The sequence below is a fragment of the Aspergillus viridinutans genome (assembly GCF_018404265.1).
Source record: "Aspergillus viridinutans IFM 47045 DNA, scaffold_2, whole genome shotgun sequence".
Lineage (NCBI taxonomy): Eukaryota > Fungi > Ascomycota > Eurotiomycetes > Eurotiales > Aspergillaceae > Aspergillus > Aspergillus viridinutans.
This window is the reverse complement of record NW_025091218.1, coordinates 2756933-2781902: the sequence shown is the minus strand read 5'-3', so window position 1 is coordinate 2781902 and position 24970 is coordinate 2756933. Positions and strand designations below refer to the sequence as shown.

At 50.4% G+C, this 24970-nt stretch overlaps 10 protein-coding genes across 10 annotated transcripts; 6 read left to right on the top strand and 4 right to left on the bottom strand.

The window, feature by feature from the left end:
- Positions 1–237: 237 nt before the first annotated feature.
- Aspvir_004484 (DUF167 domain-containing protein) lies at positions 238–703 on the top strand (the record flags this gene model as incomplete). The annotated part of the gene is made up of 2 exons (XM_043267710.1): positions 238–477; positions 542–703. 2 exons carry the CDS (start codon positions 238–240, stop codon positions 701–703), a joined length of 402 nt encoding a protein of 133 aa, XP_043123645.1.
- Positions 704–888: 185 nt separating this feature from the next.
- On the top strand, positions 889–1450 carry Aspvir_004483 (uncharacterized protein; the record flags this gene model as incomplete). Its single annotated transcript, XM_043267709.1, has 2 exons — positions 889–1046; positions 1105–1450. 2 exons carry the CDS (start codon positions 889–891, stop codon positions 1448–1450), a joined length of 504 nt encoding a protein of 167 aa, XP_043123644.1.
- Positions 1451–2073: 623 nt separating this feature from the next.
- Positions 2074–3910, bottom strand: Aspvir_004482 (UPF0187 domain membrane protein; the record flags this gene model as incomplete). Its single annotated transcript, XM_043267708.1, has 7 exons — positions 2074–2447; positions 2500–2673; positions 2738–3087; positions 3135–3260; positions 3312–3396; positions 3450–3597; positions 3659–3910. 7 exons carry the CDS (start codon positions 3908–3910, stop codon positions 2074–2076), a joined length of 1509 nt encoding a protein of 502 aa, XP_043123643.1.
- Positions 3911–5633: 1723 nt separating this feature from the next.
- Positions 5634–7202, bottom strand: Aspvir_004481 (putative protein kinase; the record flags this gene model as incomplete). The annotated part of the gene is made up of 5 exons (XM_043267707.1): positions 5634–5824; positions 5883–6123; positions 6174–6493; positions 6558–6895; positions 6955–7202. 5 exons carry the CDS (start codon positions 7200–7202, stop codon positions 5634–5636), a joined length of 1338 nt encoding a protein of 445 aa, XP_043123642.1.
- Positions 7203–12223: 5021 nt separating this feature from the next.
- On the top strand, positions 12224–13643 carry Aspvir_004480 (uncharacterized protein; the record flags this gene model as incomplete). The annotated part of the gene is made up of 4 exons (XM_043267706.1): positions 12224–12424; positions 12479–12783; positions 12837–13161; positions 13278–13643. 4 exons carry the CDS (start codon positions 12224–12226, stop codon positions 13641–13643), a joined length of 1197 nt encoding a protein of 398 aa, XP_043123641.1.
- Positions 13644–14723: 1080 nt separating this feature from the next.
- Positions 14724–16383, top strand: gatA (4-aminobutyrate transaminase gatA; the record flags this gene model as incomplete). The annotated part of the gene is made up of 4 exons (XM_043267705.1): positions 14724–14977; positions 15032–15067; positions 15124–16286; positions 16337–16383. The coding sequence occupies 4 exons, from the start codon at positions 14724–14726 to the stop codon at positions 16381–16383; spliced, it is 1500 nt and encodes a 499-aa protein (XP_043123640.1).
- A 422-nt stretch (positions 16384–16805) lies between these two features.
- spt4 (transcription elongation factor SPT4) lies at positions 16806–17348 on the bottom strand (the record flags this gene model as incomplete). The annotated part of the gene is made up of 4 exons (XM_043267704.1): positions 16806–16839; positions 16894–16946; positions 17007–17204; positions 17265–17348. The coding sequence occupies 4 exons, from the start codon at positions 17346–17348 to the stop codon at positions 16806–16808; spliced, it is 369 nt and encodes a 122-aa protein (XP_043123639.1).
- A 444-nt stretch (positions 17349–17792) lies between these two features.
- On the top strand, positions 17793–19488 carry ppt1 (protein serine/threonine phosphatase PPT1; the record flags this gene model as incomplete). Its single annotated transcript, XM_043267703.1, has 5 exons — positions 17793–17945; positions 18026–18106; positions 18169–18604; positions 18665–19395; positions 19453–19488. The coding sequence occupies 5 exons, from the start codon at positions 17793–17795 to the stop codon at positions 19486–19488; spliced, it is 1437 nt and encodes a 478-aa protein (XP_043123638.1).
- Positions 19489–19995: 507 nt separating this feature from the next.
- On the top strand, positions 19996–21729 carry Aspvir_004476 (damage-control phosphatase ARMT1 family protein; the record flags this gene model as incomplete). The annotated part of the gene is made up of 6 exons (XM_043267702.1): positions 19996–20017; positions 20085–20155; positions 20218–20348; positions 20415–20527; positions 20580–21439; positions 21499–21729. The coding sequence occupies 6 exons, from the start codon at positions 19996–19998 to the stop codon at positions 21727–21729; spliced, it is 1428 nt and encodes a 475-aa protein (XP_043123637.1).
- Positions 21730–22465: 736 nt separating this feature from the next.
- Positions 22466–24818, bottom strand: Aspvir_004475 (uncharacterized protein; the record flags this gene model as incomplete). Its single annotated transcript, XM_043267701.1, has 2 exons — positions 22466–24624; positions 24770–24818. The coding sequence occupies 2 exons, from the start codon at positions 24816–24818 to the stop codon at positions 22466–22468; spliced, it is 2208 nt and encodes a 735-aa protein (XP_043123636.1).
- Between the last annotated feature and the right edge of the window lie 152 nt (positions 24819–24970).

Below are 24970 nucleotides of genomic sequence, written 5' to 3'. Positions count from 1 at the left end.
TGTCATCTTCGAGTCCTGCGCTGTTCCGGGTGTTTCATTTCCTCTTTGCGCAGAACAGAAGTATATATAAGCGAGCCAAGACTCGGCAGTCAATAAAGCTTGTCATTTTCTACTTTACATCTCTTCTACACCACCACAGCCGAAACCTGATTAAAAGCACAACTGAGATAGCATCTTTGCCTTATTGCTCGAGAATATCGAATTTTAACACCAGACGCAATCGACTACAGTCCGGCCATGAGCAGCCGCGCCATTCCTCTCCTTCGCCTGATCGAGAATGTAACCACCAAATCCCGCAATAAGACCCAACTCTTGCCCAAGAAATACAGTCTACAGATTGCATGTCACGTCAAACCGAACGCATCCAGCTCCCGAGAAGGTATCACAGCGGTGGGAGCAGAGAAAGTCGATGTCTGCGTTGCCGCCGTGCCCAGGAACGGAGAGGCGAATGCAGCTGTATCGCGGGTGTTTGCCCAGGTATCCTTACTCATGAGCACTTCGCTATACAGCATGTTATTACCGGATGGCTAATACTTGCCAGATATTCGACGTTCCCAAGTCCAATGCGGAAGTAATCCGCGGCCTGAAATCGCGCGACAAAACTCTTTGTATCACTGATCTCGATATTGGGAAAGACGGAGAAGAGCAATTTTTAAAAGGAGCTCGCCAGAGACTCGAGGAGGCCATCATTAAGAACAATTGACTCTCCGAGGATCGCAAAGTTCTGGCTGGATATGCTCATAGCTTTCTCAATTGTCCGAGTCCGCTGTACCGTGACATCACCAAGACCGCGGACATTTCCTTTATCGCGCTGATCCGCAACAACACCTTTTTTTACCAACACAAACTCAACAACCCACAGCATACTGCGTAATCACAAACCCTACAATGGCCTCAACAATAGACAACCCTCCCAACCTCCAAACAGGACCGACACCATCCAAGCGAAAATCCCCCGAGGAAACTGACGCGCCAAAAGCCTCCTCCGCCAAAGTCCTAACCTTCACCTCCCGCAATCCACCCTGGACCTACCTCAAACTCCAGCTGTACGCTCTACACCCACCACTCCACCCAAGCATAGGTACTAACCCAGTCCAATCGCAGAATCACCCAACCAACAACATCAACAAGCCAGTCCCCCCTCGACCCTCTAACCGCAAAAACCCACCTCACCGCTGCCCTCGCCCAGTTCCTCGGCCTCACAGGTACAGCCATCCCGCTCGACATCCTGAAAATCGCCCGGGAGAACCAAGCGCAAACGGTCTGGATTCGCGTCCCGCGCTCGGACGCCGCAGCCGTCGTCGCCGCGCTCAGCTCCTGGATCGGTGGCGGCGGGGGGAGTAAATCTGCGACGGCGACCGGCGGGAGCGTGGCGTGGCGGGTGTGCGCGAAGGGCAATTACCTCGGGGCGGTGCTACATGGGTCTGGGGGCGATTTGTTTGTCCCATAGGGTGATGTTTTGTTTCCAGGGAATTATAAATAGGAGAGGGACGAGATGGACTGTCTATGCGTTTGAGGTTCTGTCGCGTCTCTGGGACATTAGACGGACTGGATGCCCTACGCGAACGTGCTCCGCGAAAACAGAGTCCCAGGGTTGTCGACGAACGGACTGCTAGCTACATGCTCCGTCGACCAGATGTGCCAATGGCATAACCGCCAGATCAGTGGCAAGGGTAGCGTCGGGCGTGATAACGGCCCAGCACCGGACATGCAGGACACTCATGACGACAGATGCACCCGGATGAGTTTGCCTTCTACGAACATTCATACAATGGGTGGGTCGTTGATTAGGTCGCTAACACAGATGCTCGTGCAGATATTCACGACTATTGTATGAAATACTAGCATATAAAACAGTCCCACATGACAAATATTCATAAACGAGAGATATATCCAAAGCTTGCAAATGCCCTTTCTGTTCAGACAAAACACCGAAACTCGCAGCTCGATTGAAAGACGATCAATGCCTGACGCTGTACAAACACGATAACCGATAGATCCTGGTATAAAGATTTCAATTTAAATCAAACTTTTTCGTTTTACTTTACTTCCGACCGAAATCGTAACCACATCTCAAACGGATGCCTTGGCCATGCTTGTATCGGTCCGGGACCGCAGGCTTCCATCCCCGAAGATGGTGGACGAGTTCGAGAGCCCCGAGGACGGGGTGTTGGCGACGACCTTTGCCCGCAGCGCGGCGCGGATATCCTCGACGCTGCGGTCCCTCCAGTCGGGGTATCCGGAGGTGCTGAGAGGGAATAGAACGAGGTTTTCGTCCCGGGAGGTGAAGTCGTCCACCTTGGGGGGCGGCATGGCGGTGATGATGTCGAGCTCGACAGCGATCTGTCTGCAGTATGTGTCCAGGGGGAGATCGTTGACGTCCTGGCCAAAGGGGTTCTCGATTTCGCTGCCGATCGTGGCGAGTCCGAGGATGATGTATGCGGCGACTGTGCAAGTTAGTTTCTGCACACATATGCGACAGGAGGGAGAGGGGCTTACCGATAGAGCCAGGGATAGTGATAAATCCCAGGGCGGGGTAGAGTTGGAATGGAAGCACCAGAACATAGATCCAGGCAATCTGAGCAATGGCAATACTGTAGGCCACCGGCAGTGGTGTATCCAGCACACGTTCGGTTCCAGTGAGGACTTCATTCAAGGAACACAGAGCAGCAACTGGTGGAAGTAATCAGCAACATCGTCCAGACGCCAAACGGCACTTGAAAGAACGAGGACTTACTGGCTTGACTCTGGTGAAGACTGACGGACAAAGTGCCATTCGCAATGCAACGGTCAATATATGCAGACAAGTGATTGAGAATCTCCAGGGGCAGATGTCCCAGAGGCTTCTTTGAGCGCTTGACGAGCTTCCTGGGATTCGACTCGGCGAAGGAGACGCCGAGATATTCACCCAACGCCTTCCAGGAACTCTTCTTGGGCGGCTGAAGGGTTGAACGATCGTGTGCTTCCTTGGCAAAGGTATCCAGGTGTCCGACCAGGCCCGCCAGGTCTTCGTAGGCGATATCCGGCTCGAACCGCAGTTTGTGCTTTAGAGCGACGGCAAAGGCGAGGATGAGGTTCATGGCCGTTCTACACGGGTTAGCCATGTTCACGATGTTATTCTGAGTCAGGCTTACAGTTTGCCCAGCAGGTCATCCTTTTCAAATTCGCCTTGTCTTTCCGCCGTGTTGACCCAAATTGTGCGAGCAAGATTGCGAGAAGTCTGAACCAAGAGCGCCCAATACTTTCGTCCATCTGCCCACCTGAGACACAATTAGCAATAACAACGGTAAGCTGCTGAGTTGACTGCATACCTCTCATAAGCTGTAGAGCTTCGGAATGAAAGAGCCAAACCGACGACAAAACCGAGAACCGTAAGGAGGATATTATTAATGCCAACTTATGGTACGATCAGCCAGCGATACACCACATATTGCAGCCGAGCCACTCACGTTTATGTACGTAAAATGAGAACAATGTGATCAAAGTCGACCACGCCGCGACAAAGAGCATAGGAAGAATCAGTTTGGGCAAGACACTGCCATGCATTCGAAGAAAGACCGGCCATTTCGAATGCTTATCGAGGTCTCGGGGACCGTGCTATCCACCCAGCAAATCAGTACCAGATCAAAACAGCAGGAGAAAGACAAACAACACATACAAAGTAGCTGTCAAAGTCATCGGTTTTGCGACGGTGGAACCTGAACTGACTTTCGCGAGAGTCGGCAAGATTTGTGAGAAAGGTTGGCCGAGGCGTGACGCGTCCAACGGTAGGCTCCTTTTCCTCATGATGTACGGGTTGGTTATGATGGACAGCATGGGAATGAACATTTGCCTGGACTGGAGGAGCAGCATCGGTCGTTATGCCTGCACCTGCAGCGTCTGCAGCAGGTGGAGCCGAATGTCCCTCCATGATGCTAGACTGAAAGATAGATGTGAGATGTAAGGATAACGAACGTCGAAGGTTAAAGGATTAGTTCGAACGAGAGGAAGGGGAATTGAGCTTGTAACCAGACAAGTTGGGATGATGAAGGAATGTTGTAGTTGAATCTCAAAAAAGGAAACTCAAAGAAGGAAACAAAATTAAATACCGAAGGGTAAAGTGAAAAGGAAGAAGAAGAATGGGATACGCTAGTCTAAATAACCGTGAGGAAGGATCCTACGAGGCTACCCTTACGGAGCAGACTAGCCAATACTACTAGATACTACTACCTAGTCTGCTACTAATATTAATCATATCGATCGCCCTCCGCATTGGAAGATTTCAGGTCCGACTTGCGTCTGGGTGGGGGCCAAGCGATGGTCTTTGACTTCGATGGAAACCTTGATGAGATCTGTTCGATTGTCCTTCAGGCTGGTCTAACGCCATGGAGATTTCTATGGCGCAGATCTCAATGACCTCGACTAATAATAATCTCAAATTTACTGCTCTCACTGTGTATGTCCACCCTCCATATCATGTACAACAGCACACACTGCTTGAATCATTGCATGAGTAAGGTACGTATGACTGAGTGCAGAGTCCAGAAACTCTCCTGTTTCAAAGAGCGCCACGCAACCAAAAACGTCCGCGCGGGAACTGCCGTTGGTTCCAGGCACCGTCGCTCATTGGTTAGGATGCCTTCGGGCAGTCTCGGGTCAAGCCACGCCGGAGTCCAGGCCTTGCACCGTTGCACGAATCAACAGCTCTTCCAGCGAAAACTTCGATTCTGAAACAGGCTGACAACTGGCAGCCAAGTGGCTTGGATGTGAGCCATAAATATCTTTTTCTCAGAAAAGGGTCCGCTAGAGACGCCTTCATCTAATCACGTCAAGTTAACTCTCCGTGAATATTCCTAAGTATATAATCTAAGATCTAGATAGGACTGTCGACTTACTTGTGCCCAACAGTTAGAGCCGTATCTGGCCCTGGACAATGTCCTGGTTAAAGTTGTTAAATAGGTAGCTGTAAAGGACTTTTTTGGGGTATTAGTAAGGTAGGCACTGAGTCCGTGTAGCATTAGTACCACTTGTTACATAGCCGGGTATGACTTACCTTTCGCGCACTGAGCGAATCTTGCTTATGAATTTGCTAAATCCACGTGCGTATCTGATTCGAATCGACTCAACGCTGCTGTCGCCAGCCTACGACGAGCAAGTATGAGTTTGTCCTCCCACAGTGAACATTTTCAAAGGACATAACCTGAGACTTGCTGGTGGGAAACTGTTGCTTTTGCTTATTTTATAGAGTGCCGATTCACTGGGGGGGGGGGCGGTGCTTATCAGATCTACACGTGCTCCGACGGCGCCGCGACAAGGCAGGAGCGACGCTGGCTCCTTGCCAAAGAGGAACTGGAGACCTTCGGTCGCTTCTTCCGTGGTGAATATATAGTTTTATGTATACATTCGCCAATTATACATACCACCCGCATTGACAGCAACTTTCAGAACCTTGACCCTGATGAAATTGCGATTGATGGCTTTGATCCCATTAGGGTATAATGCTACTACTTTCCGATCAAGGACAGAACAACTGACTCTATTAGATATCATTCAGAAGACAACTACGTTAACGCTTCAATCCCTCATCTGACGGCACCGCCGAACTGGAATCAACCACGATTTCGAGTCGTGGCGCTAGCAAAAGCTCGCAGAAATCAGCCGCTTGTTTGCTTTGGTTGAAGAAAAGGATGACCCGCCAGTTCGCCTGCCGTTTTTCTCGCATTTGGATGCCAGACAAGCATTCCATTGGCGAGATCCAGAAACGCTTCCCTCTCCACTCCCTCAAGGAAGGAAACTGTGTCGCCTAGTTTCCGGTCGGGGATCAGGTCTTCGTAGAGAAAGCGACCTAAGATGTTTCGTGAGTCTCGGCATAATTCATTCGAGATAGGAAAACGCAGTAATACCATTATTGTCAAAGAATGGCCCACAGAAGTACTCCTCCGCGGTCTCGCATACTCTGTCGTCTTCTCGCCTAACAGGTTCCGGCCACGAGTACTCTCGCATGTATTGATACCTTTGTATCACCTCTGGAGGGGGTGGACCGAGGAAGGCTATCATTTCGGCAATATGTAGTTTAGCATCGTAGCGACCTTGTTGATCGTGGATATGCCGAAATAGTTCTTTGCCTTCGATCATATCCCACAACTGGTCTGGCATTAGTGGATGCAACAACTTTAGAGAACGAGGGGACGCACCAGAACACCAAGATTCCAAATATCCGCAGGCATTTGCCATCCATTACCCAGTATCACCTCTGGCGCCCGATAGTGGTCTGGCTGAATAGGCCAGACGCCCCAGTCGTCGTCTTCCTCGAGTCTGGTTGCCAAGCCAAAGTCGACAAGCTGTGGTATACTTCTCAGGCTTTTGAGTGGCCCGAAGTCATTACGGGACTGATACACTGGTCGCCCCGTCGAATCAATCTTAAAAGCCATCGGTTTTTCAAGCTGAGAATCCATGAAATCAGCAAGCACGGTTGGATCCTCGAATGAGACCATGATGTTTTCAAGTTTAAGATCTACCTTGGGCAGCCGCCCGGTCTCAGTATCACCGACGGGAAGCAAGGCCGACGATAAACTTACCCGTATGAACTATCCTGCATTCTTTGTGAAGATAATCAAGCCCCGTGAGGAGAGCACGAATGTATGTTTTAATGAGGGGGAGTGGCTTCTTTCTATCGTCAAAGCGCCGCTGATACGTCGACAATGGCTCCCTCATAGGCGGATACACAAGACACGAATAAGAACCTTCTGGACCTTCAACTTCAAAAGAGTCTAGTAATGTTCGGATAAGTGAGCGACCGCGATGTGATGGGTCTGCCGTGGAAATGTGCTCTTCAACCTCGCGCTCATGACAAGCGGAACTCGCATTGTTATTGGCAATTTTCAGTGCCACAACGCTCTCTGGCTCTTCGATATGTCTGTTTGTTTGTTAGAGACAGAGAGAGCTTCGAATTGAACGAAAATTATTGAAGGCTACCCTTGCAGATCACGCGCGAGCCATACTGTTGAAGACACGCCCCATCCAACCTTGACCAGGATTTGATAACGATCAGCGAGTACCTCTCCAGGCCTCGCTGGGTAGAAGTACTTGGAATTGTATACTGGCGAGATCTCTTCATCAACGAGTATGCCAGGCGGTAAAGGTGGCCCGGGAGAAGGCAGGGGAAACGGTTTCTTGCGAAGCAAGGCGGACAAACGAGGAATGGACGGCCTTATTGTGTTCATTACAGAGTTACTCCACGTAAGCCGACGGGAGAATGTGATAGTAATAGTTGTCGAAGAAGAAGATCAAGAAGTAGACTCAGTTTCTCCAGTAGAAACGTAACATCGCACTTTACAACTGACCGTTCCAATGCAATTGCCGAACGGCTGAGGGACAATTGTCCGAAGAATTGCCCATGGCCCGCGGTGAGTATACTGTATGGTAAGTATAGGCCTATAGGGGTTAAAGGCTGAGTGGATCACCTGACTCGCCGGCTCACCCTCCTTAGAGCAGCAACATCTGGACCAGGCAGGAAGCAGGCACTCGCAGTTTTTTGCACGTCAGATATCCCTAATGAATATGCTCATATCCATGTACGTCACTTGAATGTTACATTGGACTTTTGATAATCCGTCGCATCGTGTCGAGTGAGCTGAGGTAGATGCAGTGTGCCTTTAAAAATTGCCGATCTGTCCGATGACAAGCGCAAATAATAGAGCAGAACTGCCTTCGATTGGACATGAATATATGGTTGGCGATGCCTATGGCAACATCGGGATAAATTCAAGTCATTATCCTGCACGCTTACTGCCAATGCAACCTGTTGGCCAATAATCCCAGAATTTCGGCCTCTCCGGTCCCACTTCGTCTTCCCCTCACGCCCTGCGCATGAGCGCACCCTCGAATGATTTGAATCGGCTACTGTAAGGATGTACATGAGTGGTTCTCAGGGTGAAGTCCTCAAACTGAATCAGAGTAGCAGGTACTTACTATTCGAGTGAATCGAGTCAATATCTGCCTTCAGGCTGAATAATGATCCTCCATCTGGTGTCCGTCTCATCTTAGACCCCACAACCTTAGCACAATTTAGCAGCTATGGACCATGGAACCTGGAAGCAGCCTACGTACTCTTGATATTACTTGGTTACGCCGTGAGAAGAGTATGCCTGAAGAAACCACTCTGGCTCTTCGCACTCACCTCAATCCAGTTTCCCCAATCTAGTTGAAACACCAGATGAAGCATGCAGGAGAAGGGAACAAATGTGACTTGCCACTGTCTCGTACCTGGTCCATGAAACACTACAGGGACACACCAGCTGCTAGGCTGCAGAAGGCTCAAGCCACAATCTGCGGAGTACAGGGTGTCCAACCGCACGCAAGTTACAGACTTCTATTAATCGTCATAGCCTCATAGGCCCATCTCATAATCCTACCTAGTTGATATCAGGGAAAAAGAACATGTTCACCTTGGCGGTTCTTAAGATCATCTGGATTAAATCTCAGCTGGAATTGATCGATGACTCGATGAGACGTCTGTTTGAACTTGGAGATATGTCCTAACTGTGACTGAATGTTTAGAGCCTTCCTGTACGCTTTCCTTCACTCACAGCTGAAATCATTAACGACCCTTCATTGTGACTAGAGTAGTACGTCTATATATCAGCAACTTTTCACAAGACACATGACATCAAGCACAGCCTTTGAGCTCAGAGGACTGCTTTTCTAAAGCCCGGCATTCGAACATAGTGCTTCTGATTTGAGAGAGGATGTGTCTCTAACTCAAAAGCCCGACCACTATCCTAGCAAGCAGTTATCTACTTCAGTGTGGTCTTATTACATTCGCCTCAGCTCCTCTGCCATTACATCCATTTATGCAAGTCAAGGTGTATTTCCTCGCCCTAGTCTAACTCGACGGTTTGAGAGCCAGGGAATGGAAATTAACACACAAGCGCGTGCAATGCTTTGATCTTCTTGAGAGATGGTTTATATTCATGCGGAGTTTGACCAGTGTGATGGAATTGCCAAAGTAGGAGCTGCTGTTTCAGTCATGACAAACGTAACGAAACCGATATATTAGGCTCACTATGACGGAGGACTACAGATATCCGTCCTGGTTCTGGAAGTCACTGTCATGTTGTGATTGGGCTGTTTCTTGGATGGACGACGATTGAAGTGATACTCGTTACTGGTCTGTAAAAGTGATGATGGGAAACAACACATAGACGCAAAGTATCTGCGGCGACTAACCTTAGGAAAGGTTTGTTGATAGTCCTGAGCCATAGTAGTACGTATGTTCGGAAGGAGTGTGGACTTGGTGTCTCTATTAGGTAATGTATGCATTGGCATATGAGAGGCTGAAAGTCCATCCGGTACTCAGATTGTGGCTTAGATTGACTGTACATGCGATATTAACGTTGCTGTCAACAGGACTAGTTTGCTTCTGGGGAAGGACAACGGAATATCGCCAGTTTGGTGCTTATGCTCTATTGCATCCACCTATACCCATCGTCATGACTATCTTCACAGTCACCTAGCAAGGCCGAGATGAGAGGTCTGGGGAATTCGGAGTGGTCCTCACGGTCCCTTGGTCTGTTTGAACATAGCCTAGGTCGGAGACTCTCATTGCCCACAACTTCTAATAGCTTTGTCGGCCACGTCGGATATTGTATCAAGGAATAAAAGTCACGTTGATCCTCCTTCCGCTGAGTCTTGGCCGATGATCTGTAAAGTCTGAAAAGCTTCATCAGATGCTAACTAGCTAAGAAGCTTGTGATAACCACAATCTTCTGCAGAGATCCAACGGTCGTCGCTGTCTGGATGATCGGCGCCCAGACTGCAAACGATCGTCCGCTATTGATATGTGTGGAGCTAACAGGCCTGGATCCGATCAGGCAGGCCTACATTAGCCATTTAGGGCAAGTCGAGGTCATATCCGATTCTGGGTATGTAGATCAATTTATGTGTTGAGTTGTATATGGTAAAGGTCAAGAAACCCATCAGTCATACTCGGAAGCTGTGTTAATGTTTGACCTTAACTCTGGTAAGAAGAACGCCTAGAAGGCGACTCCAGTGCATGGCTGAGTGATTTGTACACAGTTGAAAGAGTGGGCTCAAAAGAAGGATACTGGGTTGGCGGGTGATACGCAAAAGATCTCATTTCTCTGTTCAAACCAATGACTTCTGATAGCCAAGTCTGGAAGGTTCAAAATTGAGAGTCCGAATTCAAGATGTGCTGGTGTCTCCGGATAAAAGGATGACACCTACCCAAATTTAAGTCAGAATAAATGAGCCTTGAGATTGTGATTTCCGTCAGAGTGCCATGGGCTGCCAAACGATGACAAGTGGTTTGGTAGCTGTCATGACTCGCTGGAAGTTTGAGGCATCAACTTTACGGCTGCTTCATCCATGGTCAAGAGCTCTGTCGGTTTTCTTGGAAGACTGCAATCATTCAGGTATATGACCCGAATAATGGCTCCGTTTGTCAACCAATAAGCGACGATAGACTTATACCTCTCTATGTAGTAATGGCAGTAAAGAGAAGACAGTCAGAGTGGTCGCATGCCCAAAATGAACTTGTGTTGTTGATTACTAACCTCGAGCTTCGAGTACGGAAAAAACCGCAGTTCACATTTTGAGAACCTGTCAGAATTATATTCATGCTGAAACATCGAATACCGATTGTTCAAACAAGAGTGTCTACAAGATCAATGTAGGGACCTCCTTAGACCTTAGGTCACTTCTTGAGTGTGCGGATAAGTACGAAGCATCCGTGTTCGGTACCATATCTATGCAAGGGACTACAGGAGTCCAGAATCCTAAAGGTGGGATTCGCTAAATATTCGCTTACATCTTGGTGGCGCAAGGTTCAAAATGCCGACATACTGCCGGACTAGGTAGCGAATCAAGGGTCAAAGCCTACTGTAGACGTTTCAGCATGGCAAGTATATTCCACCATGGAAAAATCACATTGGTTAGACGTTTGAGACTTGGTGAAAAGTGCTGTTAGAACCATACTCCGGAAGTTATTTGTGAATTGTGATACACTGATTCTACTTTTCTGTGTGGAGGCGGGGATGCGGGCTGCGCTAACCCAGAGAAGCGATGGCCCTCGTGGGAAAGGTCGGAACCGAGGCAAAGTGGGTAGACTGTTCAGCGGTTCAGCCACTCTTACACTTGGGCCAGTTCCACATCTTTCTGATTATTGAGACAAAGTCTTGATTCATTATTGCTCCACACAATGCCCCTGCCTTTCGCTTACTCCAAATTCCACCACGAATCTCGGATCATCTGGATACCCCTAGGTATCACCTTCTCGTAGCTGAAACGAGTCAAACGACTTCTGCTGAGCACTGAGTAGTCAATACGACAGTAACCTATCAGACCCCGCTAGTAAGGATGCTCGTGCAAGTGAGATTGCTTGGACCACCTAGGGCTCGCCATTATTGGCTTCCGTAGCTGCAAGGAACTTAGTGCATCTGCAGGGGATCGGAAATTTCACCAATCGTTTTGTCATGGAATCGTCAAGTTTGGCGAACGATCCCAGCCAATTCCCCTTTTTGACTTTGGAGTCTCGAGACTGGCCGGGATACAGAATTGTCATTGACTTCGCTGAGAGAGTGCCGGCGCAATTTTGTGTCGTCGTCGGCGATTTGTCGTATAGATCGACGGTGGAGTCGAAGGGGAACGATGGGTCCTTGGGTCTGCCTATAATAGCCACTAGCTAATATCTGATCCCAGCAAACTTTCGGAGATACTACTACTTTTGCAAGCACATGAGATGAACCATGGTGGCGACGAGGCATTATTGGAGGTCTCCTGGAAATTCCGTGCACCTGGAGACCGGACTGGTCTGAGAACTATGGAACGCACATGGAGTCCAATATCGGAAGTTGAATCCCCACCGAAACTTGGCTCTCTGGCCATAGTTGATTTAGGGCCAGATTCGGGCAGTTGTGTCGGCTCCGTGAGCAGGATATAACAACTGGCCAGCTGTCTCCTGCTGCATTCGTCCTCTAGGGTGCCATTTGATCCTTTGTCACCATCGACCTCGCTCGTCAAGCCTCAGAGCAGAGCTCTGGTTGTAAAGTCTTTGCTTGCCTCGCTCATCCGAAAATGGCTTTTGGGTCCTTGACGCTTTCATCACGTTGATGACAGTCATGCTTGCGTGACTCAGACCATCCGACGGCACCACTGACCTCTTTTCCTCCACGACTGAACCCTGTATATTTTCACGTCGATCAAAATCTCTAACGACGTCGCCACAATGAGACTGCCGCCTCCCGAAGTTCTGGCTACATGGCCGATACCTAACTACGTCGATCCCCCCACTCGCGGGAATGGTGCCCTCATCGTTAATATTGTCTGTTTATCTTTCGCGTTCGTCGTTACGCTCCTTCGCCTTTACACTCGTTTGAAGATTACGTACAGTCCCGGTCTTGATGATGTTCTGATTGTGATTGCCCTGGTACGTGATAAGACTCGACGATGACTGATGCTGGACCGTTTTTGATCGTCTTAGGGCTTTGCCATTGCGATGTGTGCCATCATCTCTCTCGCGACGGTACGATACGGCTGGAACCGACATATGTGGGATGTCCCACCGACGTGGCTTACTACTGTCTCGAAACTCAACCTTGTATTTCAAATTCTGTTCTCGTTGTCCTCCTCAGTCACCAAACTTTCGCTCCTATGGTTCTGCAAGCGGCTTCTCGGCGCCGGAAGTAAGGGCCTTTACCGAACATACAACTGGTGTCTTATTGGGGGAATGGCTTTTGTCTCCCTCAGCTGCGCTCTTTTTCTGCTTTTCAGCATCTTCCAGTGCAAGTGAGTTGGTCGACAGTCTCATTCTCTTGCTATGACTTACATCTGTCTCATAGTCCGATCCGTGCTTATTGGGATCTTGCGCCCACTTATCCATACCAGTGCTTGAATGATGGTGCCATTGTCTTCTCCGCAAGTGTCATCAATATCTTCACCGATTTCCTTGTCACTGTCCTTCCTATGCCGTTGATTTGGAATTTGAAATTGCCTACTCGACAGAGGATTGCCGTAATTTCCATCTTCGGCCTGGGTATCGTGGTCAATGTAGCAGGCTCAGTTCGCACGGTGTACGTCTGGAAGAGCATGGTCGCCTCATACGATACCACGTGGCTGGGCTGGCCAGTCCTGCTCGCCGCGTCTGTTGAGATCAACATGGGCCTGGTATGTTTTCTGGATGAAATGGGTATCATTGTTCGCGGCTCACAAATGACCAGATTTGTGCCTCTGCTCCGGCATTGCGACCTCTTGTTGGTTTCTTTCTACCTCGTCTTCTGCAGACTTCCCGCAACTACGCCTCTGGTACGGGTCGCAAGAGTAACAAGCTGTTCTCGTCAGCCGGCCCCTCGAAAGCTTCGCGACTTGAGTCACGTCAGTATGGTATTGAGGGGCTTACCATTGTGGAACCGTTTGAGGTGATGCGCACCGTCGAGATGGAAACATGGACTGAACCGAGGGTTTCCCCCCAGTCAGCCACAGGAGACCATGACCTGTCTTCAAGCCGCACCCGAGTGGCAACACCGACTACTCATTTCGACCTGAAGAATGAAAGCACTTTCTACACTTCTCCGGGGAGTCACAAGTCGTCAGCGTCGCTCAATCGAGATAAACCTGGGTCACCCTTTGGGGACGAACACCTCATTTGAATGCCGCCCCCTTGGGGATTTGATGACCTGTTCTTTGTTCTGAAAATAATATCCCTGTACTGTGTTACTCTACGCTTTATTACGACGTCGATGAAGAGCTTTCATCCAATGGTCTATATACCCTCTGACGAGGCGATTTCTTTGCAATTCCTGTATATATCCATTATTCCAATGTACACAATTTATGACCGTCTTGTGGAATTCAGCCATCGTACCCGTGGTGGTTCGACGGCCCTCGTCTGTTCTAATGGGGGCTTCACACGGCACCTCCCTAATAAGCTAACGGTAGTATTTAGGTTGAAGGTGAAGAGGTGTTAAGATCCTAATGAAGATCTCCAAGCTAACTGAGCTGCATCATCTGGGGTCAATTCGTAGAGCCAAGATTGAGTGCATGTCACTTGATCATTATAAACGTTCTAGATCATCGGTTTGATAATCTGTAGATCATATCCTTGGCTTAGGCGATTCTTATCATGCGGAGGGAAAGACTGGCAGTGGGCAATATTGTAGCATCTCTTAAGGTACAGAAGGCCTTCAGCATGGGGAACGGCACATATCATCGGAAGTCCATTCCTCTTTCAAGACACTTATTCCCATTCTCATTATTAATAGGAATCAAATGACTGAGCAGCTCCATCCTTGCTTCGTATCTCCAATCTGCTGCTCCTTTACTTTCGTGTCGCCGACCCTGAACGGTGGCTGCAAGCTCTGCTATTGGTCCAAAACGCCGACGAGCAATGACGCGCGGGGCGGCATTTCAGAAGCAGCTCCATCTGTGTTGCGGTCTCGCGATAGTCACCGTGCATATAAGGATGCAGACCCCTGGTTTCTGTTAAGTTTTGGACTCGCTTTCATTGGAATTACTGCCTGACTTTCTTCTGTCATCTATTCTGAGTTTGTTGGTCGAATTTGGAGCTTCAATTCTGCCTCAATCTATTTCAGGGCCCTTGAAGCTCTTATCGCCGCTCCCCACATCTTTTATCTGCTGGGTGTCCCACTTGTTTAAGTACGACCTTTTCGCCTGCTGAACATTCTTCATCTTCAAGTTCTTACTCCAGCCTCGTAGAATCAAACCTCACAATGGCATTCCTTGCTCGTTCAGCTCCCCGGCTCCGCGCCATTTCTCGCTTCCCTGTCGCAGCCCGCACGCTCACCACCTCCCCGCACCTACGAGCAGCTGCAAAGCCATACTTTGCCGATGAGCCCAGTGCTCCCAAGGTGGTCACCGCGATTCCGGGGCCCAAGAACAAGGCCGCCACTGCTGAGCTGGACAAAGTCTTTGATGTCCGCAGCTTGAACATGCTGACTGATTATACCAAGTCTATTGGTAATTAGTACGTTGATCAGGTCGGCCGTTGTGGTGCGAGTTGGGCTAACGTTGTTCCTAGCATTGCTGATCTTGACGGAAACGTGCTGCTCGATGTGTAAGTCATCATCGTTCTTTCAGAACCGATCATCCGCTCATGCAAGCAATGTCTAGCTATGCTCAGATTGCCTCCATTCCTGTTGGCTACAACAACCCCCACCTGCGCCAGGTCGCTTCCTCTCCCGAGATGGTTACTGCTTTGATCAACCGTCCAGCTCTGGGCAATTTCCCCTCGGCTGATTGGGCTCATGTCCTAAACACCGGTATCCTCAAGGTTGCCCCCAAGGGTCTTGACCAGGTTTTCACCGCCATGGCCGGCTCTGATGCCAACGAGACTGCCTACAAGGCCGCGTTCATGTACTACCGTCAGCAGCAGCGTGGAGGCCCCCAGGCTGAGTTTACTGCGGAAGAGATCGAGACCACCATGAACAACCAGTCCCCTGGTTCTCCCCAGCTGTCGATCCTTTCCTTCAAGTCCGCATTCCACGGCCGTCTCTTTGGCAGTCTGTCCACCACCCGCAGCAAGGCCATCCACAAGATGGACATCCCCGCTTTTGACTGGCCTCAGGCCCCCTTCCCCTCTCTCAAGTACCCTCTGGAGGAGCATGCACAGGAGAACGCTCAGGAGGAACAGCGCTGCCTGCAGGAGGTTGAGCGCCTCATCAAGGAGTTCCACAACCCCGTCGCTGCCGTTGTTGTCGAGCCCATCCAGTCCGAGGGCGGTGACAACCACGCCTCGCCTGCCTTCTTCCAGGGTCTGCGTGACATCACCAAGCGCAACAACGTGCTCTTCATCGTCGACGAGGTGCAGACCGGTGTCGGCGCTACCGGCAAGTTCTGGGCCCACGATCACTGGAACCTCCAGACTCCTCCCGACATTGTGACATTCTCTAAGAAGGCCCAGACCGCCGGCTACTACTACGGCAACCCCGCTCTGCGCCCCAACAAGCCCTACCGCCAGTTCAACACCTGGATGGGTGACCCGGCCCGTGCCCTCATCTTCCGCGGCATCATCGAGGAAATCGAGCGCCTGAGCCTCGTTGAGAACACCGCCGCCACCGGAGACTACCTCTTCGCTGGTCTGGAGCGTCTGGCCAAGCAGTACCCCGAGCATCTGCAAAACCTTCGCGGTAAGGGCCAGGGTACCTTCATCGCCTGGGACACCCGCAAGCGCGACGAGTTCCTCGCCAAGGCAAAGGGCGTTGGTGTCAACATCGGTGGCAGTGGCATGAGCGCTGTTCGCCTGCGTCCCATGCTGATCTTCCAGAAGCATCACGGTAAGCACTCCTCAGTCTGACTTGGTGGATGAAAAACTAACGCGTTACAGCTGATATCCTCCTGGAGAGTGTTGAGAAGATCATCAAGCAGCTGTAAGCTTCTAGCTCAACGGGGCAATTGGCTTTCTTTCGTCTTTTGATTTGCACTATTCGGCGTTATGATCGATTTAAAGCGGATATCTCACGGGTTCGAGATTTTGGAGTAGCATATATGATGAGTTATGTTCTAAAAGTGGTAATCAAATATGATCACTCTCAATGGGTATTCTCCGAGCGTAGAGACAGGGTATCAGCGATCTAAAAGGAGCGCTGTAGAAACATCATTGATCTGAAAATCATCTGGAGATCTAAGAAAGAAATAGGAGCAAAACTCCAGCGCAAGCCCATTTACTAACCCGATGCCGTACGTTTTAACACCAAAACTCCAAGCTCATGCTGTGACGAAGAATCCGTCCGCCTGTAGATCCCCCTATATCCAAGCAAAATGTACATCCTGCCGAGGATGATAAATCGAATATCTTATGCCTCCTCCTCCAAGGCACTGCCATCCCTCCTACAAGCCCAGTCAGTATCACCACTCATGCAGGAGCCGAGGAGATAAACGTACGGGATATACTTAACCCCCGAATCCTCCAAGTTCGTGATGACATCGTCTGGCAACTAAACCCTTATAAGCTTCGTCCGATATCACTAGTTGATTGCTGGAAGGTGTCCGCTCACCGATCCCGTCACTTTAACAGCATATGTCCCCGCCACGTATCCATCCAATCGCTGCCAGCGGGCAACCCAGCTCGTCGTCGGATCGCGGAGGGTAACCAGGCCCTCGAAGACCTGCGAGGTGCATTCCTGGATGGCGTCGTTGTTGCCGCGGAGGCCGAGGATGTTATCGCAGTTTGGGCAGCCATCGCGCATGAATTTCTGCACGTAAATAAATGAGATTAGTGGGTGTGCAGAGGGGGTTAGGGCGAGTGGACGTACACTGTGTAGTTGGACGAGGGAGCAAACCATGCAGGCGCGCAGAGTGCGCTGCTGGCTTGGGGCGACGTAGAAGGATGAGGACATGGTTCTTGCTCTTCAGACTTTCCTCTCGAGGACGACTGAGTTTGACGGTCGAGTGAGCAAGAAATGAGAGTTGATCTTGGTGTTTGGAGAAGGCAGCAGGTCGAGGAGAGGATTGTCGAAGAACAGGGAAGGGAAATGCCAAGACCGGACGGAAATGGACCAGACGGACGGAGGACTGGCACGCCGCGTCAAAGAGGGAGCGAAAAAGAAGGAAGAAGAAGAACTCAGGAAGCGCTGACAGCTGATCTCTACCTTTCCCTTTCTTTCTTCCTTCTTTGTCCCCCTTTTCATATTTATCTATCTCTCTGCGCAAACCCCGCGTTTGCTGTCTCCGATCCGTCTCCAACCCCTCCTCTCTTGTTCTCCCATCCGTGGAAATCGCCCTCGTGCCCATCTACCGATTCCATCGCACCCTTTCCCTCGGTCGATTACTACACTTCGCAGATGGCTTCATCCGATCTCGAGGCTGCTACTGCACTGAAAGTGCAGGGGAACAAGGCATTTGCCGAGCATGAATGGCCTACCGCAGTCGATTTCTACACGCAGGCGATAGAGAAGTACGATCGGGAACCGTCGTTCTTCAGCAACCGAGCGCAGGTATGTTTAGGGCGGAGCCGGTGTCTACACTAGAATGTGAAGGAAATGTGAGGGGCAGATGCTAATACAGTGGGACACAGGCATATATCAAACTTGAGGCGTATGGGTTCGCGATCGCGGATGCCACCAAGGCTCTGGAGCTCGACCCCTCGTATGTCAAAGTTCGTCGAATGTGCATTTCCAAGAGAAATTGTTGCGAAATAATGGCTAATAGTGCTGCTAGGCTTTCTGGAGACGAGCCCTTGCCAATACTGCCATTCTGAACTACCGCGAAGCCCTCAAAGACTTTAAAGCTGTCGTAAAGAAGGAGCCCAACAACCGCGATGCGAAACTGAAGCTGGCAGAGTGTGAGAAGCTCGTGCGGCGGTTAGAGTTTGAGAAGGCAATTGAGGTTGGGGAGCCGCCGTCTGCGTTCGAGGACTTGGACATCGATGCGATTGCCGTCGATTCCTCCTATGATGGCGTTCGCTTGGAGAATGAGATGACTCAAGAGTTCATCGACGATATGATTGAGCGGTTCAAGAATGGCAAGAAGATCCATCGCAAGTATGCGTTCCAGATCATCAAGGCTGTCAAGGATACCGTCTATGCGGAACCGACGATGGTCGAGGTCGGCGTGGATGAGGGTACTAAGTTGACGGTTTGTGGTGACACACACGGTGAGTTCATATGGCTTTCTGTCCGGTGTACCGTGACTTGCCCGCTAAACATTGTGCTAGGCCAATTCTTCGACCTTCTAAACATCTTCAACCTAAACGGCTACCCCTCCGAGACGCACGCATACCTCTTCAACGGTGACTTTGTCGACCGTGGCTCGTGGTCCACCGAGATTGCCCTGCTCCTCTACGCATACAAGTGGCTGCGCCCTAACCGCATCTTCTTGAACCGCGGCAACCACGAGACAGACGACATGAACAAGGTCTATGGTTTCGAAGGCGAGTGCAAAGCCAAGTACAACGAACGCCTGTTCAAGGTCTTTTCCGAGTCCTTTTCCGCGTTGCCCCTGGCCACGTTGGTTGGCAGCAAGTATCTTGTGCTGCACGGTGGCCTCTTCTCCGACGACCAGGTCACCTTGGACGATATCCGGAAACTGAACCGGCACAACCAGCGACAGCCCGGACAGCAGGGGCTGATGATGGAGATGCTCTGGACGGACCCTCAAACCGAGCCGGGCCGTGGGCCCAGCAAGAGAGGCGTTGGCCTGCAGTTCGGACCCGATGTAACGAAGCGCTTCTGCGAGAAAAACGGTCTGGAAGCTATCATTCGGTCGCACGAGGTCCGCATGGGAGGTTACGAGGTCGAGCACGACGGACGCTGCATCACCGTCTTCTCCGCGCCCAAGTACTGCGACACCACCGAGAACAAGGGTGCATTCATCAACATTGGGCCCGAACTCAAGCTTGACTTCAAGGTCTTTGAAGCAGTGCCTCACCCTGACATCAAGCCAATGGTAAATTCTGTCTCTTTCGTATCTGCTCAAGCTACAAAGCTAACTCTCTCTTGACAGGCTTACGCGCAGAACTCCATCTTGTCGATGATGTGATATGACCTTTACGAACTCAGCACTGGTTGGCGTTTGTTTTGGATATGAGAAAGATCTCCCTTGTTTGGTCAGAACATAGCGACCTTTGGTTATGGGAATTAGATGCTACATATGGATGTTTTGGGATAACAGACGTGGTGTATCTATTTCTTTTGATCTAGGTTTTTGATCCCTTGCATAGCGGAACAATCTGTGATCGAGAGCGGTACACGATAGCTTTTTGAATTAGAATAACGTTGATCCCGATACCTTCATCATTAAGGGTCTTTTTCTTGACCTTCTCAATGCAGTGGGATGGAAGGTAATCGCTCACAATTGCTCCTGAATCAAGTCACCTATGAGGCCGTTCACTGGGCAATTATCCGCCCACTTTACCCCACGCAGTCCAGCTCTGGCTCCATCGTCATTCAACTGTAGCTGCTCCGTATAATTCTTTTCTCTTTCAATCTATCAATTCTCCAAGCATCCTTCTACCCAAAAAATTGTCATTGAAACGAAAAAAAAAAGATGGAATACGACCCCAAGACCCGTACGTTCCCCAATCTTTCTCAAAGAGGGGCACACCAATCTAACCCCGCTCTGCTTCATCCTCACAGCGCAATACCTCACCTCCGATCCATCCAGCTTCGGCTACGTCTCCGCTCGCGACCGGTGGCCGGTCATTATCGTACGTCTTTTCGTAACTTCGCCTCTTTTGTCAATTTCAGAGACTGATCAGGGAGGGTATAGACCAGCGCAATCGACGATCTTCACCGCACCGTAGGCGACGTCACTGACGAGGATAAACGCAAGGAGGGCAAGACTATCATTGAGGAACTGGCGAAGTTGAAATATGAGATCCAACACGACAGGAAGCTGACGTATGTGATTTCTCCCTTCATCTGTATCGAAGAACAGCTAATTGATTGGGCTCCTTTCATGATTAGACCACTTCCCAACGATGGCGAGCCAGGTATTGCCGAGTATAACCAGGAATTGGAGCAGCGAGGAACGCCCTCATGGCAGAATGCTTCGTGGTTGTTCTCGGAATGCTATCTTTGTGCGTTACACGGGTTTATACATGGCATTGCGGACGATGCTGACCAAGACAGACCGGCGCATCAGTACCTTCTTTGCATTGTCCAAGAACTGGAAGGGCTACGATGTTTTCTCCCGGCAGAAGATGTCTACGTTCAAGTCATCACGCCCGGCCGTGCTCGAACTAGCGGCGCGCTACCATGAGCTCGCGCTTCAGGCACAGAAAGGCAAGGGAGTGGACGGCAAGGCGGCGGAGGAGATCGAGCAAACGGATCGATTGCTCTTCTCTGAAATGTGCGAGATCTGCCTGTGGGGTAACGCGACAGATCTTTCTCTCTTGACGTCTCTCACATACGAGGATATCCAGAAGCTACAGGGTTCCAAGGCGCGCAAGGCGGCCGAGGAGAACATCCTCGTCAACGATCTGAACGCCGCCTTTGATGTTCTCGCCAAGGCGCAGAAGGAGAAGAAAGACGGCGAGCGCCGTGTTGATATTGTGCTTGATAACTCTGGCTTTGAACTGTTCGTGGATCTCATCCTGGCCGGCTACCTCCTCTCGGCGGGCCTAGCGACAACCGTGGTACTCCATCCCAAGGTGATCCCGTGGTTCGTGTCCGACGTTACCCCTCGGGACTTTATGGATCTCCTCAACGCGTTGGCCGACGCACAGGGCTTCTATACGGCCCCGGACGAGACAGGACGCGAGTACAAGCCCCTCACCGAGAAGGAACTAGCCGAGGTGAGGTTCCTGTTTGAGCAGTGGAGTGAATTCCACAGCGAGGGAAAACTGGTAATCCGTCCGCACGCTTTCTGGACCGCTGGAGGCTCTTACTGGCGGATGCCCTATGTCGCACCCGATCTGTTTGAGGATTTAAAGCAGAGCGAGCTCGTCCTGTTCAAGGGTGATTTGAACTACCGGAAGCTGACCAACGACGTGGGTTCCTCCTCAAGTCCACGTACTAGTATTTGCTTTCATGGCTAACTATTTGACAGGCCGCCTGGGACCCAACAACCCCCTTTACAACAGCCATCGGCCCTCTGGGCCCCAGCTCCGGTATCCGCATCCTCTCCTTCCGTACCTGCAAAGCAGATGTCGTTGTGGGTCTGAAGCCAGGCGAAGACGAGAAACTCCGTGAGACGCAAGGCGGGGATGACCCCAAGGCCCGGAAGTGGGCTTGGGGCGGCAAGTATGCCGTCATCTCTTTCTGTGACGGCAAAGCGTAATTCATATCCCGTAATTGAATAGAATAGATATTTAAATAGACGATCATGGTATATATCAAGGAAGCCGTTCCGAGTGATCTCTCAGCTGAACCAGGATATCAACTCCGTACCAACCTATTGCTTTTCGGCCATGTGGTATTACCTTCGATAGCTTTGCTCGAGCCTGCCATTAGAGCTTCTTTGGAATTATGTCAATCTCAAGCACCAAGGGATCATAGTGACAGACTTGGATAAGAGCATCGGCTATTGTTGTGTGATGCTAGTTGCGAGCTCAGTGTCTACGAAAACCAACCCCGCAAGAAACAGACCATCTGGGATTGGGGCCATGTCCTAACCGTTCGCTGCAAAATGGCGTCTGCGACAGGTGGTACACGTTTGACTCCATTTAACAGTATCTAGACTACAGAGTATTGCATATCGTTGTTATCGAGATATAGGCAATCTGCATTATCTATGAAAGAGCCAACGTCGGAAAACTAGTATTTCTTAGACATAGCACAAACGAGTTTCATAAGGGTATACTGGCCAGTCAGTGGACGTCCGGGTAATTTCCGAAGAGAAAGGGACGATGAAGACATATGAGAAAAGACAAGAATCATAATGTTGAAGAACTTCAGGGATGTTAAAACTGAGACACGGCAAAATCAGACCCCGACGCCAGTCCTTTAAACCCCCCAAACCCAACGCTTTCCTAAGACCAAACAGAAAGAAGAGAGATATTAAATGAATGAAATGATCATGTATTGTACGCCTTCACGGATTCCTTGCCCCCTTCTTTGCTCTTGCGAGTCTGGTCCTTCCGCTTGAGTCGTGCTTGGGCAGCCAGCATCCGTTCCACCGGTATAGAGTCTCGTTGTAATGCAGCCAGGCTGTGTCTCTTTCCCGTTCGTTCGGTGAGACGCAGGTCCGCCAAGCCAGATATGGGATCCAAGCTGTACCTTGACGGCGCACGGCGCGCTCTTTGACGACGGGTACGATATTGTTGGCCCTCGTCGAGGTCGGCTAGGTGGCGCGCAAGGGAATCGAGAGTAGTGAGAGTCGGCAGATGCGCTTGGTAGTCAGGGTGGTTGTACTTCGACTTTTCAGTAAGTATCTCGGTAGACACGTCAATAGGTGCTAACTCAGGGGGGGAAGAGGGCGGAATTGGGTCAGCAGCGGCGACCGTCGCTCTGCGAGAACGGCGGCTGGGGGCTTTAAGAGGTGAGTCTGTGTAAGGCAGTTGTTGAGCATTGATTCCCTCCATGCTCAGGGCTTGAGCAGCTCTTTTTAAATCGAGATCAACGGTGGGGTTGTGTAGATTACGCGAGCGTCGGTTTTTCGAGCGTGGGCTCGGACTCGGCGGTTCATCGACCTCCTGCGAGTCTTCGGTCTCGTTGCGCTGAGCGACGGTTTGCCCAAAATCATGCACTTGGACCCCAGTGTAGTCCTTGTGCGGACTGTATGAGTGGCGGCTGCGGATCTTACTGTCGGGAACACGCTCAAACGCCGCTACCTTCAATTGGAGAAGGTCAATCTGGTCCTGCATGCGACGTCGTTCTTCATTGAACGACTCTCTGAGGTCTTCTTCCATTTCGCGATGTTCCTGTGAAGCCGTCTTCAGGCGGTTGCGATAATCCTGAATCCGGGCTTCAAGTTTGATCTCTCGCTGCTTGAGCTTCGCTTCCTTCTCTTTGCGTCGCCCTTCGTATTTGTTCATTTCTTGTTTGACTCTCGCCAAGGACTGCTTCAGTGTGAGATTTTCTCGGGCCAGCTCAGAGGCCTTCTGCTCTGAGCTTTGTGCGAGCTCCTTGAGTTTGTCGAACTCGACTTGCTGGACTTTCATCTCCTCAATCCTGGCATTCGCCTGAGTCAAAGCCTGCTGAGTTTTAAGTAGCACCTGGCTTGGATCGTTAGACGAGTTATTTCCTTCTCGTTTCTCCACGATTTCATCCACCTCAGTACCGACGACACCATGCTGCTCTAGGAGCTTGCGTAGGGTGTTGACTCGATGCTTATACTGCAGGGCTAAAGCCGTCTGTTTAGTCAAATCTTGAACCAATTGCTCTCTATCTGCCTTTGCGTTTTCCGCTACCATTGTGGAAGCGAGCTGTGTGACGCGTCGTTCCATTTCGGCGACCTTCACTTCCTCCTCCTTCAGCTTCTTAGCTAGACGCGAAGCTTCTGCTTCCTTCATCAGAGCGAATTTCTTGGCAGCGGACCGATACTGAATCAGCTTTCTGATCTCGTTCGTCGTTTTTGCACGGTAGCTGTCAAACTCGGCTTTCCAATATTTGCCAGACTGAGAGCGTGGGTCATCGAGATTGACGGTCTCGTCATCCTCCCTGGTCGACTGCGGTGCCTCCTTGTATGCGGTGTCCGTGGAAGGATTGGGATCGACTTGTTGGCCGTTAGTCGTCGTAGAGTCATTGGGAGACTTGTCCCGAGAATCCAGTAGTGCTTGCGTGAGTCTGCTTCGCGGCTTGCCCTTGCTGTCTGAAGAACTGGACAACCATTGGCTGCTTAGGTTGCCGGACAGATTCGTCGGCGTTCTGGATTCATCGTTTCGCTTTCTTTCATTGTCAACAACACCGTCACCAAACGAGACTGTCTTTCGCCGATTTGCAGCAGTACCCGGTGTGACCAATATGCTTTTGGTCGGCGACACCATCGCGTTTACTGCCATATCGAGGTCCGTCTTGTCAGTCTTGGTGACATTGGTCGCGTGATAAGCAACCGGGGGCTTCAATAGATCACTTTTGCTCGGCTGGCGACTCGCTGGTTTTTCATCTGACTTCGAATTCCGGTCGCTAACCTCCTCGTCTTCCACTCCTGGAGTGCCAAATAGGGCACTTTTAAATGCGCGAATCGCAAACACAGGAGCTGGTGTTTCGGGAGGATCCATAACCTTTGAGTTGTCTATGGAAACGAACAATAACACAAAGTCAGCGCGCAACCATGACAATTTCCGGTCTTCAGAAAGATAAATGCAGGTAGTCGATCATTGGTCACCACCGACAATTGAGTGGGTGCTAAAGCTCTGGGCGGGCACTGATGGACACACCTGCGGAGTGCGCGACGTGGTTGCTCTGTCCACTTATCCAGTCCAGCATTGCGTCTGCGGTGGAAACTCTGAATTTCAATTACCAAGCTGGATAAAAGAGGCATCGCACCAGCGACGCCATTGGTGTATCAAGAGGGGTTCGGGCAGGGCGTGATAGACGTGGAGCGCTGTGCTTTGTTTACGCTTCTCCAGCGACGGCGC